This window comes from Anolis carolinensis, chromosome 1, assembly GCF_035594765.1.
Source record: "Anolis carolinensis isolate JA03-04 chromosome 1, rAnoCar3.1.pri, whole genome shotgun sequence".
In the NCBI taxonomy this organism is placed as follows: Eukaryota; Metazoa; Chordata; class Lepidosauria; order Squamata; family Dactyloidae; genus Anolis; species Anolis carolinensis.
This window is the reverse complement of record NC_085841.1, coordinates 267,477,688-267,496,378: the sequence shown is the minus strand read 5'-3', so window position 1 is coordinate 267,496,378 and position 18,691 is coordinate 267,477,688. Positions and strand designations below refer to the sequence as shown.

Below are 18,691 nucleotides of genomic sequence, written 5' to 3'. Positions count from 1 at the left end.
ATGGGAGAATCAACACCAACAGCATCTTTGTTGATTTCACATAATGCAACCTCATGCCGTAAGAACAGCTGTTAAGCCTTTTCTCCTTTGTACACAAGAAGTAATATTTGAATATACTTGAGGCTTGCTGCCAACATGTTCATATATTCATGGAACAACTGGGTCACCAAGCTACCCTGCCAATCAATGGATAGTCTGTCTCCATCCCTGACACATTAGGCTCTTTATCTGGAACCCTTTTGTTTCTCTGTAATCCCTTGCTTTTCTACATCTCCCCCGCCCATCTTTTTGTTTTCCTATCTTTTCTATCCCTGTCTCCCACATCATCTCCCCCATATACATCCTCCTCTTCCTTTTCCTTCTCTCTCTTCTTCACTCACTTTCAGAGACATGCACTTCATTCATTCAGTTCATTAGACTCTTTCTTAATCCCTCCACTTTCAAAGCATTATAGTTGATTTATTGTTTGGCTCATTACCAATTATGCAATCCAGTTTTTAAATCTTTGCTCATTATCAGAGCCTTAAGAATGAATGCCTTTTGGAAACACTGCAAGAAAAGGACTATGTATGATATGATTTAAAATGCATAAGTTACCAACTAATGGGTAGAAAGAAAGTATATAGTATTTTCTCTTTTTAGTTTCATTTCCTAATATCTTTAGATACCTAACAAAACAGGCTTAAATGTAAATATGTGGTACTTTTGTCTTCATTGAATGATTTTGACAGCAAATGTTCACTTCCAAATTCTTTATTTAATCTATTTTTGACAATATTCATACTTTCAAATAACCATCATATGCCGTGTACAGTAGGCCCTCCACTTTGGTTCAGGTTAATGGCCCATGATGCCTGGCAAAGTGGAATTTTTTTTTAAAGTTTATTCCCCCCCCCCCCCCCCCAAGAAAACACCTTTCCAGAATGTCCTGGTCTTGCAGGGTGATTCTATGGTCAACTTCCAGTGGAAATCCTCAGGCAAATCATATTGACTCAATCATTGGATGTTGGCAGACACTTAGTGGAGGTTCTATGAGTGTACTGATTCTCAAGAAACCATCTATTCTATCAGCTTAGTTCTTAATGAAGACTAGAGAACATACCATAGAACAGTGGTTCTCAACCTGTGGGTCCTCAGATGTTTTGGCCTTCAACTCCCAGAAATCCTAAGAGCTGATAAACTGGCTGGGATTTCTGAAAGTTATAGATTGAGAACCACTGCCATAGAAGCTCCATGGCGATGCCTCCTTTGATGGCTCATAACATGCAAAATCAAAATCAACCTGGAACACACACCTTCCCACTATCTTCTGAGCAAAACAGGGGAGCATTCACCATAGGGAAGCCATTTTCCAAAATGGTCCCATGGCAAATACCTTCTTCCGAAAAGTAGACAGCAGTGTAAACTGGAACAGAAACCTCCAAATGCATCAGGCATCTGTTGCTGATAAGAACTAAGATTCTTAAAATATAGTAGAGGTTAAACTATTAGTTCAAGAAGGCCACAAAGTATACAGTGATGATGAATTTAGTCTTGAGCACATGATTTTCTTGTTTCCAGCAATGAATAATTTAAAAATGGAGTTTGACACTGCAAACACCTTTGATAATCAGGAGATAAGAACTGCTGGCATGCCAGTCAGGGTTGGGACTGCATTGAAGTATGCAGAGATTGATAAGGTGTAATGGAAGACATACTGATGTGGTCTGCTATGAAATATTAAAAATTCCCTATACATTTTCCAACAATTACACCTTGGGGAATGGTGTAGCTCCAAAAATAAGCTACAAACCTGTCAAGGTCAGACGCCAGCCAATGGATGGAAATACAGTTTATTGCATAAACAGCTTAAAAAAGCTCATAAAACAAACACAGGAGCTTGCAACACTTAAACATCAGTGTGAAAAAGACATTTAAACTGAAAAAACTCCAAAAAACCAAACCAGAGTATAATCCGGATTATCCAGAGATATAATCCGGATTAAAACAGAACTGCTTAGATTCTGCTCAAAATTGCAGGATGACTTGAAGAAGGCAAAGCAAACTGCGGGCCGAATTCCCAAGGGTCCAAAATAAACAATGTCCCAAACTGGGCCAAACTTTGCCGCCGGAAACAGCGCAAACAAACCGGTACCAGAAACAAAGTAACAAAGGACAAAGAGTTACTGCAGGGTCAGAAGCCAAACCAGTGGCTAGTAACGGAGCATAACTGCAGAACCAAGAGTCACACTGTAATTGGGAGCAGAGCATTACTTCAGGGTCAGGAACAAAGCCAACGGTCAGTAACGGAGAGTAACTGCAGAACCAGGAGTCAAACTGTAATTGGGAGCGGAGCGTTACTTCAGGGTCAGGAATGAAGCCAACGATCAGTAACGGAGAGTAGTTACAGGGTTGAGAATGAAGCCAAGCCAGAATAGGGAGCGAAGAGTAATGCCAAAACGATGTCCAGTCCAAGGTCCAAGATGAGAAGTCATCACAGCAAAGTCCTCGTCAACAGGTTGAAACAAGTAGCCAAAACGACGGAGGTGAACTAATGCAGACAGTAATCACAATGAAGTCTAAGGAAAACCCACACAGTTCCAGCCCCCGTCGTAGAAGTAACCCGGAATAAACTTACGTCGGTTGCACAGTCCCAAGCCAGTCTTCAGGAACACGAACACGAAACCCAATGGCGCCCAACAACCACCTTGCCACATGCAAGGGCCAATGGCCAAATGCCCTCAATTTATTTACAACTCGTCTTCAGAACTCGAGCTGGGCACTGCCCTTCCCACAGGTTGCTCCCATTCTTCATCCGAGCTGGAACCGTCCTGCCGACGCCCAGACCTACCCGCAGCTGTGGAACTATCCCCATTCCTCCAATTAGACCACCTTGGGTCTGATCCTGAAGGACCTCATGTTTCCTCAGCGTCCCCATTACCAGTGAGCCCAGTCTCCCCATCACAACCCTCTGGAGCGCGTGTCCAGTCCATGCCATCCTCTTCTACCCGTACCACATCCCCAACATCCATTTCAACATCCTCCCCTTCAAAACCCTCAAATGAATCCTCATCTGTTGATTCCTCAAATATCTCTCTAAGCCTCTTTCTCTGTAACTCTTCAAGTGAGTCTTGCTCCCGAGGAATCTTTCTTCTCTTCCTGCTACTATCAGTAGTATCGTTGGCCCCAGAAGGCTCATTCACAACAAAACCTCTGTTAGGAAGGACATATAATTTGCCAATGCATATGAAAGCAAAGCTTCATTAGCAAGATATTGCGATCTTTTAATGTACTATCTTCAGCTCAGAATTGTTCACATGGTACAATAATCTGGATGAGATTGTAAACCTATCTAGCATCATGTCTACATTTTAATGCATTAAATAGCACTTAACACTAGTAGGAAAGTAGGAAACCTCATTCCAGTATCTGAGAAATGACAAGACCTGAGAAAATACATTCTGCTAGCTAGTTGAGAGTGACAAAGTTTAGCTCAGACTAACAGCTTGATCTCGTGCTTCCACCAAGATAACTACTGTGTGACTGTTTTGCTGGCAGCATCTTGTCGGTATCATTTCCTTTCTGTAACAGCGCAGCCAATGCAGCACAACAACAGTGACATCATCCTTGATGTCCATAGTAACCACACAGCTCCCTTGAATATTGGCCAAAGACATTTCTGCTAGCAACTCTTCACAGACAACACTGATCAGTATGCGGCAACATCTCGGCTGTCTAGACTACGGGCATGAAAGGCTTCAAGAGTAAGACACAATAGTCCAATAGTCTTGCACAGAAGTGGCAAACTGTGACTATGGGACCACATCTACCCCCCCCCCCCCCAGTGCTCCTAAGTTGACCGCTTACATAGGGAAAAAAGATCATCCTTTCCTGCAAATCTGTAGGAACAGATATTCTTTTAAAAATAGCTCATTTAAAATTTACTCACCCCTCCTCTCCCTGCAAAAAGGAAGTGAACTTCCACTGGTCTCAATTTTTGGCACTTTTGAGAATTCATGTGTTTTCTAGAAAGTCCTGGGGAGAAAACTGGCCCCTAGACACACTGAAGTTTCCCATCACAGTTTTAGAGAGGCAGAATATCTGCATGAAATCTTGTTTTCAACCTCCAGTCCCACAGGCCATATATAGATGTTAGCTTCCAGAAGTCCATGATAGCCAATGGTAAGAAATTCTGGGGTTTGAAATCCAAAATATCTGGAAGGCCCGAGATTAAGAACAACTGCTGCAGAAATTAACTGACACGTGCATTTTCTCTTTCTCCCCACCACAACAAACACTTGTTTATCTCTTGGTTCCTGTTGCACTGATGGACACATTAACTCCCTCCTTCCTTTAGATGTGGGACTTAATTCTACTATTTGGATCAGTTGTATGCTGCTAAAACTTTCAGACTCTCCTGAAGTTACAGTCAAGTTAATCCCACAGAAAGCAATTGGTCATCCTCGTATGCAATAATGTACAAGAATGCAGGCTAGTTATATTTACTGTGACTTCCTAGAACCAAAAGCAATTATTCTGACACTCATATAGTGTGATGACTCATGGGCCTTGTAGTCCTGCTCATGACATTGTGATACCTGATGAAGAAGAAAACTTGGGTTTTTTACCTTCCCAGTCAGAACTGGATTCTTCCCAGACAGATTCTTCCCAGCCAGATCTGGGAACCTTGCACCTGCAAGAGGATTATGTTCCAGAAGTATGTCAAACAAATACTGAGGCTACATCTCCAGTGTTTTCTCGCCATGAGTTTTGTAAACAACAGAGAGGCTTGGAAGCAGCCTCGCGCAGGAGTGCGAGAATAATTGCTAAGAATTTGCCAATTAAGCCTACTTTCCATGAGAATCTTTAAGGAGTCAAACATCTGGTCTCAGAGATTAGCTTTCGTTTCTGGTTCCCAGAGAACTGCTCTCGGCGGGAGAGTTAGACTCTATATAGGTGTTTTACCCGCGGAGTAACTTTGCGGAGTCAATTCGTCAGCCTCCGGAGCGAGTTGTGTCTGGACAGCGCGCTCCGTTTCTAGCCTCGTCCCTGCTCAAGCCTTGCCTTGGTTCCAGCCTTCGCTCCTGTTTCCCAGCCTTTGTTTACCAACGGACCTTGCCTTGTTTTCCCAGGACTAAACCTTGCCTTGTTTCACGGATTTTACCAAGTTATTCCACGGACCTTGTTCTTGTTCCTCGTTACCTTGTTCCACGTTTCAAGCCTTGTTTCAAGTATCAAGTTATTTCCTAGCCTCGCTCAAGTTCATGGACTAAAGGACCTTGTCATCTCCCCTCACTTTGCCTGGCAAAGTGAGTGTTTCGGTTATTGGATTACAACTTTGGACCTTAATATTTCATATTGGACATTGTTTCTTTGGACTAATTTTGACCTTCCCTGAAAGGTCTACTTCTGGACTAACTTTTACATTTGCTTTTACTAACTTTATATATTTCCTTAATAAAGATATTAGATAGAATCTGGCCTCTGCGTATGGTTATTGGTGCTCTGTAGCCTGGGTCGTGACAGTTTGACTCCGCCACCCTAAGCACCAATTAACCTCGGCCAGAATGTCTACCGGAGTCGTACCTGGGCCGAGCGGCCAGCCGATTACCTACACCATCGACAAGGAAGAGGTGGACCGAATCCGTGATAAGCTCAATGCACAGGATGGAGAAATAAAGGGTTTGAAGGAACGCGGAATCCGTCTTCCGGCCATGGCGTTGCCAACCAAGTTTACTGGAGAAGCTTCTAAGGTTCATGTTTTCCGTCGCCAATGCCAAGCTTATCTAGAGGCCCGTGATGCCGAGTTTCCCCAGGAAGACATCAAGGTGGCGTGGATTTACAGTCTCCTAGACGGGCCAGCGGCTAACTGGGCGACGGCTCTGTTCGACCAAGCCTCCCCACATCTAAGGTCAGCGCAACATTTCTTGGACCACCTTAAGGCGACCTGGGGAATCGAGGACAATTTGGAGGCAGCCGGGCACAAACTCCGCCGCCTCTTCCAAGGAGACAGACCCATGTCTCAGTACATAGCCGAATTCCGAGTGCTGGCCCACAACACCGGCTGGAACGATGTTGCCCTCAGAGGACAATTTCGGGAGGGTCTCAACATTGAAATGCTGGAGGAAATCTCCAAGGTGGATCCTCCCCAAACGCTGGAAGCACTCATCGATCAATGTTTACGGGCTGAAGTCATGATTGCCAACAGGAAGCAGTGGGTACGAGGCCAGAGCGGTAGAGCTGGGGCAAAACCCCCCGCTCCCGCCAGCGTTCAGCCGCGTCCAGTGTGGAGACCCCCACCACCATCCCCATACCCCAGAGGGAGCGAGGAGGTGCCGATGCAGTTGGGCAATGTGCGTCCCAGATTAGATGCCGCCGAGAAGGCCCGCCGCCAACGCCTAAATCTCTGTTGGTATTGCGGGAATGGGGGCCACTTCGCCAGAGAGTGCCCAGCCAAAGGGAAGCCCGCCGCCCGTCTTGCGGCGGCGTCCTCCACGGAGACGAAGACGTCTGAGGCGGCTGGCACACAGCCGGCGGGGGAAGCCAACGACCGGGCGTAGAGAGGCTCGCCAACCCGGTCAAGAAACCCATTCAAGAGCCGCCAACCGGGGTCCTGTTCCTTCTAGTGGTCACCTTATGGTCAGCAAAAAAGGGACCCGTCATGATCCACGCCATGATAGACTCAGGAGCTACCAACAATTTCATTGATAGAGAGTATGCCGACTCTCTGGGATTACAATATCATGACTTCAAGAATGCCCGTGTGGTGCAAGCCATCGATGGCCGCCCTCTCAAGACGGGCCCCGTAAGCCAGTGGTCGGAACCCACCAGGATGTGGATAAGGGAACATATGGAAGAGATTTCCTTCTTTGTTACTGAGGTTCCCCATTTCCCTGTGATTTTGGGGATTCCATGGCTGACACTTCACGACCCAAGCATCTCCTGGTCCAACAGAGAACTGCAGTTTGCTTCAAAGTACTGCCAAAACCATTGCCTCGTAGCCAAGGTCTGCCATGCCACAGACACCGAGCCCATTATCACCTTGCCAAAGAAGTACTCCGAGTATTGGGATGTATTCAATGAAAAAGAAGCCGAAAAATTACCCCCACATAGACCTTATGACTGTGCCATTGACTTGGTGGAGGGGGCCCCGATCCCGCGAGGGCATCTCTACTCCCTGACTGAACCAGAGCAAGAAGCTCTCAGGGAATTCATAGAGACAAACCTTCGCAAGGGATTCATCAGACCCTCTCAATCCCCAGCCGCCTCCCCAGTGATGTTTGTGAAGAAGAAGTCAGGGGAATTACGCTTGGTGGTGGACTACAGAGCATTGAATAATATCACCAAGCGGAACAGCTATCCCCTGCCCTTAATCTCGGATCTACTAGACCGACTTCGAGGAGCCAAGGTTTACACCAAGCTGGATCTTCGGGGAGCTTACAACTTAGTTCGCATCAGAGAAGGGGACGAGTGGAAGACCGCCTTCCAGACTAAATTCGGATTATTCGAGTCCCGAGTTATGAATTATGGATTATGCGGAGCTCCCGCAACGTTCCAGCATTTTGTCAATGACATTTTCCAGGACTATCTAGATAGGTTCTTGATAATCTACCTGGACGATTTTTTGGTGTTTTCTAGATCACAATCAGAACATGAGAACCACGTCAAAATGGTGTTGCAACGATTGCGGGATCATGGACTTTATGCCAAGCTAGAAAAATGCGCTTTTGATCTACAAGAGGTAGATTTCCTTGGATACCGTATCTCGCCTCTAGGGCTCTCCATGGATCCAGCCAAGGTTTCAGCAGTATTGGAATGGCGGGCGCCAACTAACAAGAAGGAGGTGCAGCGATTCTTGGGGTTCGCGAACTATTACCGTAAGTTCATTCCAGATTTTGCCCGCTGGTCTGACCCAATCACTAGCTGCATCCGTGGAAAGCAGCCCTTCCGCTGGACTGATCAAGCAGAGAAAGGGTTCCAGCAACTAAAGAAATTATTCACATCCCAGCCAATCCTTCAGCATCCAGATCCTGAAACCCTTTTTGTGGTGCAAGCGGACGCCTCTGATGTGGCAATTGGGGCTGTGCTCCTACAACCGGTGGGAGATCACCTTCATCCTTGTGCCTATTATTCTCGTCAACTAACCGCACCAGAGAGAAACTATACCATTTGGGAAAAAGAACTATTAGCCATAAAGGCAGCTTTTGAAACTTGGAGACATTGGCTAGAAGGGGCCAAATTTCCCATTGAAGTCCACACTGATCATCGGAATCTAGAACATCTAAGAACTGCCCGCAAGCTAAATCAGAGGCAGCAACGTTGGGCTTTATTCTTTGAACGTTTCAACTTCCAGATTCATTATGTGACCCCAGCCCAAACCAAGCAAGCAGACGCCCTGTCACGTAAACCGGAATACGCTGCAGGACGCAAGGAGACCTTTGAATCCCAACTACTACAACCCGAGAACTTTGCCACGCTCACAGTGGGGAACACCAAATCCACTCCCATTGATTCAACTCCCTCTACTCCAGGGCCCATCTGTGCTCAAGAAATCAGGGCTAGTCAGCAAGCAGATGCCTGGGCGCAGGATCAACTTCGTCAAGGTCTGCATTTTCCCTTTTCGCTTAAAGATGGACTGCTTTGCTATAGAAATCATGTTTATATCCCACCCGGACCGGGCAGGGAAAAAGCACTTCGTCTGTGTCATGACTGCAAACCAGCAGGGCATTTCGGACTATTTAAAACCATGCATTTGATCCTAAGAGATTTCTGGTGGCCCAAGATCCGCAAGGATTTGGAAAATATGTTAACACCTGCCCAGTATGCCAGCGCTCCAAGATAAGAAGGGAGAAGCCCTCAGGGCTTCTACACCCCCTTCCTAACCCATCTCGCCCATGGGAAATAATTTCTGCGGATTTTATCACTGACTTACCACCTTCCTGTGGATTCACCACGATCCTAGTGGTGGTGGACCTTTTCACCAAGTTAGCCCATTTCATTCCCTGTGAAGGTCTTCCCACAGCCCAAGAGACTGCAGATTTATTCCTCCAACATGTTTTCAGACTACATGGATTGCCCAAGAGTTTGGTCACAGACCGTGGATCCCAATTCACCTCTCGTTTCTGGAAGGCACTACAAAAACTATTGGGCATAGACTCTCGTTTATCTTCAGCTCATCATCCCCAAACGGATGGGCAAACGGAGCGCACCAATGCCACTTTGGAACAGTACCTTCGCTGTTATGTAAACTACCAACAGGACAATTGGGCTTCTCTGTTACCACTGTCGGAATTTGCCTACAACAATGGAGTCCAGGCTTCTACAAAAGAAACGCCGTTCTTTGCAAACTACGGCTTCCATCCACGTTTCTTTCCCCCTGTCATTGAAACTTCAGAAGTTCCCGCAGCAGAAGATTGGCTGCAGGAACTCACAGCGGTGCAACAACTTTTGCTCCAGCAACTGGAACAAGCCAAGGAGGACTATAAACGTCACGCGGACAAACATCGCCAGCTGGGCCCCGAAATCAAGGTAGGAGATCGGGTTTTTCTGTCCACTCGCTTTTTGCCCTCCCATCGCCCTTGCCGGAAGTTAGATGCCCGTTTCATTGGCCCCTATCCAGTGGTGGCGCAACTTAACCCCGTGACTTTCAAACTCCAACTTCCGCGCTCAATGCGCATTCACCCAGTGTTTCACCGCTCCCTGCTTCTTCCGGCGGATGGTGTGCGGCCAGATGTAGACCGGCCGGCCCCCGTCCCTATTTTGGTGGATGGGGAGGACGAGTTCGAGGTTCAGGACATTTTGGATTCTCGCTTTCACCGCCGCCGCCTGCAATATCTCATTGACTGGGTGGGTTTTGGCCCTGAGGAACGCTCTTGGGAAGACGCTTCCACAGTTCACGCTCCTGATCTAACCCGTCGCTTCCATCAGACCTATCCCGCCAAGCCACGACCTCGCACCTCGGGGAGAGAGTCCCAGTTTGGGAGGGGGCTTGAGGAGGGGGATAGTGTGATGACTCATGGGCCTTGTAGTCCTGCTCATGACATTGTGATACCTGATGAAGAAGAAAACTTGGGTTTTTTACCTTCCCAGTCAGAACTGGATTCTTCCCAGACAGATTCTTCCCAGCCAGATCTGGGAACCTTGCACCTGCAAGAGGATTATGTTCCAGAAGTATGTCAAACAAATACTGAGGCTACATCTCCAGTGTTTTCTCGCCATGAGTTTTGTAAACAACAGAGAGGCTTGGAAGCAGCCTCGCGCAGGAGTGCGAGAATAATTGCTAAGAATTTGCCAATTAAGCCTACTTTCCATGAGAATCTTTAAGGAGTCAAACATCTGGTCTCAGAGATTAGCTTTCGTTTCTGGTTCCCAGAGAACTGCTCTCGGCGGGAGAGTTAGACTCTATATAGGTGTTTTACCCGCGGAGTAACTTTGCGGAGTCAATTCGTCAGCCTCCGGAGCGAGTTGTGTCTGGACAGCGCGCTCCGTTTCTAGCCTCGTCCCTGCTCAAGCCTTGCCTTGGTTCCAGCCTTCGCTCCTGTTTCCCAGCCTTTGTTTACCAACGGACCTTGCCTTGTTTTCCCAGGACTAAACCTTGCCTTGTTTCACGGATTTTACCAAGTTATTCCACGGACCTTGTTCTTGTTCCTCGTTACCTTGTTCCACGTTTCAAGCCTTGTTTCAAGTATCAAGTTATTTCCTAGCCTCGCTCAAGTTCATGGACTAAAGGACCTTGTCATCTCCCCTCACTTTGCCTGGCAAAGTGAGTGTTTCGGTTATTGGATTACAACTTTGGACCTTAATATTTCATATTGGACATTGTTTCTTTGGACTAATTTTGACCTTCCCTGAAAGGTCTACTTCTGGACTAACTTTTACATTTGCTTTTACTAACTTTATATATTTCCTTAATAAAGATATTAGATAGAATCTGGCCTCTGCGTATGGTTATTGGTGCTCTGTAGCCTGGGTCGTGACATATAGCGAGCTTCTTTTAATAAGTTGCCATGTAGATACTGTATTCTGGATCTGACTTAAATTACATTCTGTAGATGTGGAAGGCATTCCCATGTTCTTATGTATATGTGATGATAGTGATAACTTGGGAAATATTTTCAAGAATGCATTCTCTCTCATCCCCCTTTTCTATTTGCCATTAGGATAATGTAGACTTTAGAGGGAATATAGTGCTTTCTTGCATGCCTCTTTTGTATATATTTTAAAAACTTTCCCCCCTTGCTCAATTGCAATGCTTTGTCATCAACATGTCCATGTATCTAAGCAACCAGACCATGTGCTCACAGAAATTGTCAGGACAGTCTGTGGGTGCATTAAGACTTCCCACTTTCTCTCCCCCTTTCTTTTCCTCTGTCTTTCTCTCTATTTCCTTCCTCAAGATGGTGAGTGCTAGCTCTGCTGAGCTGTTCTGTTGTTATTATGTGCAGTTGTGTAATTCACATACTGCATGTTTGTCATATTTTGCTGAAACTAGTCTTCCACACAGCAATATAACCCAAAATATGAGAGCAGGAATTCCCACACTATCTGTTTTGAACTGGGTTATCTGAGTCCAAAATGCCATATATTCCAGTTCAAAGAGATAATGTGGGATTTCATTCAGCTGTGTGGAACTCACACAGCCTCAGAGGGGCCCAAGAGATTCAGTGCTTCACTTGCACACAGTGCTAAAGGAGATGGAATCCTATGTGAACCAGTCTTCGTCTTTCCCAGAAAATGGGTTAACACCCCAGGAATCTACCCCTAATCCAACAATAACCTATATAGCCAATTCAATAGACTTGTTTTCCATGACAGATTTCATCTGGTTGTCTTCACGTTACAAATGCATGTCTACATTTGTCATCTATTCAGGAGGATAATAGGAATTATATTTATATTATCAGCAAAGCATAACATATGATCAACTAATTTAGCGTAATGATCCACAGCCTAGTTTTGTTTGGTTGTTAGGAACCAGTCTCCCTCTTGTGGTATATCCCTGAACATCATGTAAAGGTTTCAAAATACATTTTCCTTTTTGAATACAGACATAGGATTATTCCAAGCCATTTATTCGTGTAGCAGCCACAGTATATGCATGGTTCTCTGAAGAGTACATCAAAATTTCATCAGAAGGGAGAAAAAGGTAGCAAAAATCAGCAGATGATAAATATTCAGACATCAAGGTGGAAATCAAGTACTTGGTGGAATTCAATTATTTCAGCTTTGCTTTGGTTAGGATGAAGGCTAAAGCTTTAAGAAAGAATTGTGTCCCCAATTGCAAGTTGCTGGCTTCTGATTCACATCAGCCCTAACCCAGTGCTACAAGTTGATGAGAGCTGCAGTCTTAACATTGTCCCTACTTAAACCCAAGGCATAGATTTTAGTTGGAATTTAAAATAAGAGAGACAAGTGAAACCATGAAGTGTTCAGAAACAGTGACCAAGACACAAATAACTGTATTGCATTTAAACTAATGATTTCCAAATGGTGTTATATGGGAGGAACTGAAAGTTGCCTTGAAGAGTTGAGCTACTACGCATAAGTTCAGTGGATCCACAACTGTGTGTGTATTGGAACAGAGAGATCTTGGGCAACAAGACTGTGTAACCTTTAGCATTCTGGATGTTTTGGTGCATGCCAGGCATACTGTTGTGTAATTCTCACAATGCCTTTCAATTGCTTTTTACGTTATTTGAACTGATGAGAATTGCAAGACAAAACACCTGAAGCTCACACTGGTCTCCAATCACTCCTCATGCATAATGATGATAAAGCTAGAAAGGTTGCTCATAATGGTCTGGAATATTTTCAATATATGGTGTACCACTGTTGATGGGTATAACAGAAGATTCTGGATGCATCCCAACAACTTAGGAAGTGTACTTACATCCTTGAATGACTGGTCAAAAGGACCTTTGCTATCTCAAGAAGCTACAATTGCTGACCTGCCAAGGGAGAAAGAGTGCTTACTCAATGTTCTGCAGGCTGACTCAGAGAAAAATTTTGTATATCTTTTTGAGTGCAAGAGGGACTTGGATTATTGCTCTACACAAGGCTATATTCAAAGTTTCAACAATCACCCAGTTTTATTTAATGCATGCTCCTAACATTGTCCTTTGAACAATTCTAATATTTGCCATGCAAAGGGAACATACTGAATGTTCTCTGCCTCTGAAACATAATAATTAGACTGGTGCGGCTTAATATTTTGTGACCAAACACTCATGGTTTTTTAGCTTGTTTTTTATTTGTTATTGAATGAGCAATTCGACTTGATAATAAGCAGCACCTTTGCAGTACTTTTGTTATATGACTAGAAGATAAACCCAAAAGTCATGACAGCATCTACTGCTGCTTTCTGAAAAATACACCAGGGTCTATTTTACTCCTGGCTGCTTGCCATCCCTTCACAGTGGATTTCCATATATAACATTTTCTTCATTTCAGATCCATGAGGCAATCAAGGTGGACAGGAATGGATAGGTTCATAGTAAGGAAAAAGGGAAGGGAGATGAATCCTACAAAATTATGGTGCTTCAGGTACCTTCATCTCTTAGACTACCATTGCAAGACCATAGGAATTCAGCAAAATGGGCAATTTTTCTTCCTATATGAATGTAAAATACATTGGGACCTTGACTTAAAAGTATCCCAACTTAAGAACATTTTGAGTTAAGAGCCATTGCTCGCCCCAGGCTTGTCTTTGACATTTGAGCAGCATTTTGAGTAAAGAACTAACACAAGAGGGAGTGCTAACATGATATAAGAGTGGTTTGAGTTAAGAGCTCAGTTACTGAACAAATTAAAGTTTAAACTCTTAACTCGAGGTATCACTGTATTGTGGTTCTATGAATTGTTTGAGAGTCATAGTGGTTTGAGTGTTGGTTAGGAATCTGGAAAGTGAACTGCTGCAGAGGGAAGCAGTGACAAATCTTAAACAAATCTTCTGAAACAAACCGTCCATGATAGGTTCATAAGTTGGAAATGACTTGAAGGCAGAAAACAGCAGCATAGCTCACAAAGGTTCCCATTTGAAGAAGCAGAATACAACAAAGTGAAGATTACCCTCTATATTCCTTCTTTGACTTGCCTAACCACACTCTTTTTTGCCTAGACTGATATTTGGGCTCCTCCATATTTGTCTAAAGAAGCATGCATTCTTGCAATATAACTCCTTGAGTTTTATCAGATTTCGACAATTGTTTGTCACCTTTGCCATCTGTATGTTCCACTCTTTTTTTGGGGGGGGGGGGAGGGCTTTTTTGGTCTCTTTGCTCTACAATAGGGCTTCTACAAAGTGTGTGTGTGTTTTAAACTGATTTTGTAGAATATATCTTTTCTTCTCTATTGTTTTTTTTTAAAAAAAAACATTTTATATTGCAACAATGTTAATTTACTGGTGCCATGATGTACCACAATATTCAAAGTTACATTTTTAAAAGTGGAAAAGAAGAAAAGATACACACTTTTTCTAACATGTTTTGGAATAAAAAGAAAACTCACTTGAGGATGGAAATAAAATATTGCAGTTGGTGTAAGGAACAGCCAGAAAATACTCTGGGACAACAAAAATGTCATCTGGATATTTTTATAAATCCTGAGAACTACAGCTAACATATTGGAGTCCCAGTAACCTCTATCTCCCCCTAGAACAGCCCTTATTTTCCTCCCTCCTTCCCTTAGGAGAAGTTCTCTTCTATGTATCTAGCTTCCAGGAGCCTCCCAATTCTCTCTTTGCCTCTGGATATAACTCCCAGAATAAATACTGTTCCTTTTCCTTAATATAGTTGTTACCATTTATTCCAAGCCTCATCTTCCACTTAAAAGAAACGCCAATATTAATTACTTCACTTTCAGTAGATCTGCATAAAAGTAGTAAAGTAGGTCTGCAGGAATATTTTAAAACAGCCTTTTTGTCCTTGTATATCAAAGTTAAGTGCCCCTAACACCAAAGCTCCATGTTGCCATAATTTCATCCCATTTTCATAGTAATTTAGGTTAATTTCATTTCAGGCCTATGTAAATATCTGGATAATATTAGCTTTTACAATCATTTCTCCCTTCTTTTCTTGTTTCATTTCTATATCTTCTCTATTTTTCTGGACTTTCTCGCCATGTTTACCTCGAATCCTTGCACTTCCACACCAATTGTCTTCCCTTGCCTTACAAAGTGATGCCTCATATTTTAATATCTAAAAAGGCTTGAGCTTAGATTTTATGAGCTCAGAAGCCTTAATAGACTCAGATGCCGGAGATGGTTATCAGAAGTGAATTCTGATTCTAGCTTTATTACAAGATAAGAGATGATGCTTTGAAGACAGCTTATGCAAACCACACAAGAAACAGCAGAAGGAAATAGTTCATACAACTATAAGGCGGATGTTCCTTCTTTGGAGGCTTTTAAACAGAGGCTGGATGGCCATCTTTCGGGTATGCTTTGATTGTGTTTTTCCGGCATGCCAGGGGATTGGACTAGATGGCCCATGTGGTCTCATTTAAGAATTACAGCAGAGGTGGTCCCAGTTGTCAGCCAGAGTCAAGCTGTGTGTTAAGTAGTGGCAGCTGATATCACCCATGTTAATACCCACATATTGCACTCAGTGATCAAGTCAGTGGCATGAAATGTCCAGCCCCAAAGCTTTCTAACCAAATGTTGTGTATTTTAGCCAAAGATTGGACTAAGGCTTCTAAATATCTAGGGTCACCAGGCCTTGAGATTTCAGACCCATATTCTGAAATGTAGGGATGACCTGAAGATGTTGTGAGGCAGAGCCAGGAGTCAAATCCTAAAGATGCTGTTAAGCATGATACATTATGCTTGATGAATAGTGCAACTAAGAGCACTGCAGAGAGGGAGAAAAAGAATACAAGGAAAAGGAAGGAGATGAGCATGCAGAGTAGAGAAAAAGAGTATGAAAAATAAAGAGAAGTAAAATTAAGCGTTAAAAGAGAAAGAAATCGACCGCCCTAGCAGAACGGAATAAAAAGACAATGCTTTATGTTGAAAATGGTACAATCCACGGGCACCTCGGACCAAGAAATGACACTATAGCTTCCTCAAATGCAATAGAATTAAGAATATGCAACTGAGGAAATTAAAAATAAGAGAGGAGAACCCACAAAACAGCAATCATTAAGTAGGAGGAGCAGGGCCAGATCCTGAGATCTGAGAACCCTACCAATATCAGACTATTGGTGAATGTGTGAAAATTGATAGAAAGCATTTCCCCACTTATCTAATTATATAATTCCCTTATCTGGCTCAGCCCATTCCTACTGATAAAGCTAGTGCTACAAATAGCACAATTTGCTGAGCTTTGTGCACAACGAAAAAACTAATATCTAGTGAGGAAATTGAAATAATGGCTTAAGAAATTATCATAACATCATATAATAAAGTCTTAGAAAAGACTATTGGAATCTAATTCATTTACATCCAGTAAAATCCCAACAGTACATTAAACAGTGTAAGTACAATATTAGACAATATTAATAGGTCCATCAAAGAAATGAGCTTTTTTAGTATCTAGAAATTGATGAAACCCTTTTCTAACAGTATGTCCTACAATATTGCTTTTGTGTAAATAACATCACTTGGAAGTATTTGAGGAGTTTTTGCTATCTTGTTTCTACCAGCATACATTAATTTGGATATATAAAATATCCATCTATACTGTTTTCATTTGTCTTGTAGGCTGCAGGAACCTCTTGCCATATCATTCACAAGTGAGAGCTAGAGGTCACAACTGACAACATGACAAAAAGTTCACTTCTGTTTTCAGCATTTTTAGGGGAAGACTCAATTCCATGGTATAGATCCTTCTAAATGTTATTGGACTCCAGCTCCCACTACACCTAGCCAACATAGCCAATGGTAAGGAATCTCAGAAGCTACAGTCCAAAAATATCTGGAGGACCACACTGTCTAAGAAAGGAGTCAAGAGTAATATTGTTGATGGCTATTCTAACACTCCATCTAGATACTTGCCACTCTGAAACGACATTAAAAGGTATTTGAGATGGGACCTATCTTTGCAGCCTATATGCTCATTCAGTAAGACTCTTTCTTATGTATGCTGAATAATTTTGTCTTTAATAATATTTGCTACCAATTAATCCCAAAACAGCAGTTAAATAAACCATTCTGTCATTTCCTAGGACCCTTAAAATGGAGATGCTGCTGCTTTCCAGCTCTGCTATGGGGGTTAATCAAATTAAAATAACACAAGTATTTCACATTTTGGTGATCTAAAAAGTCTCAAGTAGATACTACCTGAGACTGCAAACTGTTTATTTTCATTTGTCAGTAAGTCATTGAATGTTATTCTTTTATCATCAATGCTTTCCAGGAATGGCACATGGTGTGAGATACTTTATTCAATAGCTATGAAATACATCTCTTCAGAGATCACTAGCAGTATAAAGTGGGCCCCTGTAGCCCTATGTTATGGAAATCTCCAGCATGCAGAGATGCTTCTTGTTATATGGCTAAACTGTCTAAAAACCCCACACTGACAGCTGAGCAATCCTCAGTCAAGACCAACTTTATTACTACTTACCACTGCCATGCCACTCTCCAGTTCTCTCACTGTGGCAACAATACTCAGTAGGGAAGCAACAGTCAGAATGATGCCGATGCATATCCCTGTGTAGAAAACTGAGGAACGGAGATCATGCATAAGTAAGGATGCAAAATTCCATCACTTTCAGATGTTCTCCATTCAATGATGATTAGCCTAGATAATTTTCTAAATTTATTTTATCTACGCTATAACCCCTGTAATTGCAGAAGCCATATCTAGTTTCATTTGCCATGTCTAGGGGGGGAAATTATTTCTCTAGGAATTTCCTAGTTTCTCCAAGTGATTCTATGGTATGCTTTCTAGGATGCCTCTTTAGACATCTCTTGGTCCTCTCTAGCATTTCTATGGTATGCTGGGACCAGAAGTTAGATAATAGCATTCAGTCGTATATTCAGTTTCAGATGAACTGTATCTCCCAATATTGGTTAATCTGGCTAGGGATGATGTGGCCCACAATCCAACACCAATTGAAGAATTTCACTTTGGTGACCCTGTAGCATAATATGAGACCTTTCTTTCCCCAAATCCCAAAACTTACCAACACTATGAAAAGTTCGGTAGTAGGCGTTTTTGTCCAAGGAGGCATCTTTTATGACAGTAAAGTGCTTTCCACAGTAGGTGACAATGCTCAAAATGTTTACTGATAATCCAAGCAACTGAAAAGAGAAGGAAGTCGAGGAATGCAAACATACAGGAAGGACTACAAATCAGGAAGCAGATGGCAGTAATGGTGTTTTGACGCATTTGAAGTTATTTTATATACAAGTGTGCTTAAAAATAAGTTTTCAGTTTAATTTTTACAATTTAGTCACTGACTACTGGAAATTGTAAAGAAAAAGATTACAAACTATTAGAAATCTTAAAATCTAAAATCCATAAATTAAGACTTACCAAACTGTACAATTCAAAATATGTAGGACAGTCAACTGCATGCATCTAAATTAAATCTGCTGATGCTTTAACTAACCCTTATTTCTAAAATGTGGCAGTTTTACTGATTATCCCTTGGTCCTTTTGCAACACTAATTAAGTAATCAAGCACTTTTAGTAATGGCAGAAAAAAACAACATATTACTTAAAAGAACTAATAGGATGAGGTTTTGAAAGTGTACTTTCATTTCCCAGTC

The 18,691-nt window shown here is 42.8% G+C and overlaps 1 protein-coding gene across 2 annotated transcripts in view; it reads right to left on the bottom strand.

Moving 5' to 3' along the window:
* Nucleotides 1–18,691, bottom strand: part of tspan32 (tetraspanin 32) — a 58,886-nt gene that overhangs the window by 35,221 nt on the left and 4,974 nt on the right. For both annotated transcript variants that reach the window (XM_062967645.1, XM_003214822.4), the window contains exons 2-3: nucleotides 18,103–18,220; nucleotides 17,541–17,638 (exon numbers count right to left, since the gene is read on the bottom strand). In XM_062967645.1, coding sequence (XP_062823715.1) covers nucleotides 17,541–17,638; nucleotides 18,103–18,220 — 216 coding nt within the window. The remainder of the gene's footprint in view (nucleotides 1–17,540; nucleotides 17,639–18,102; nucleotides 18,221–18,691) is intronic.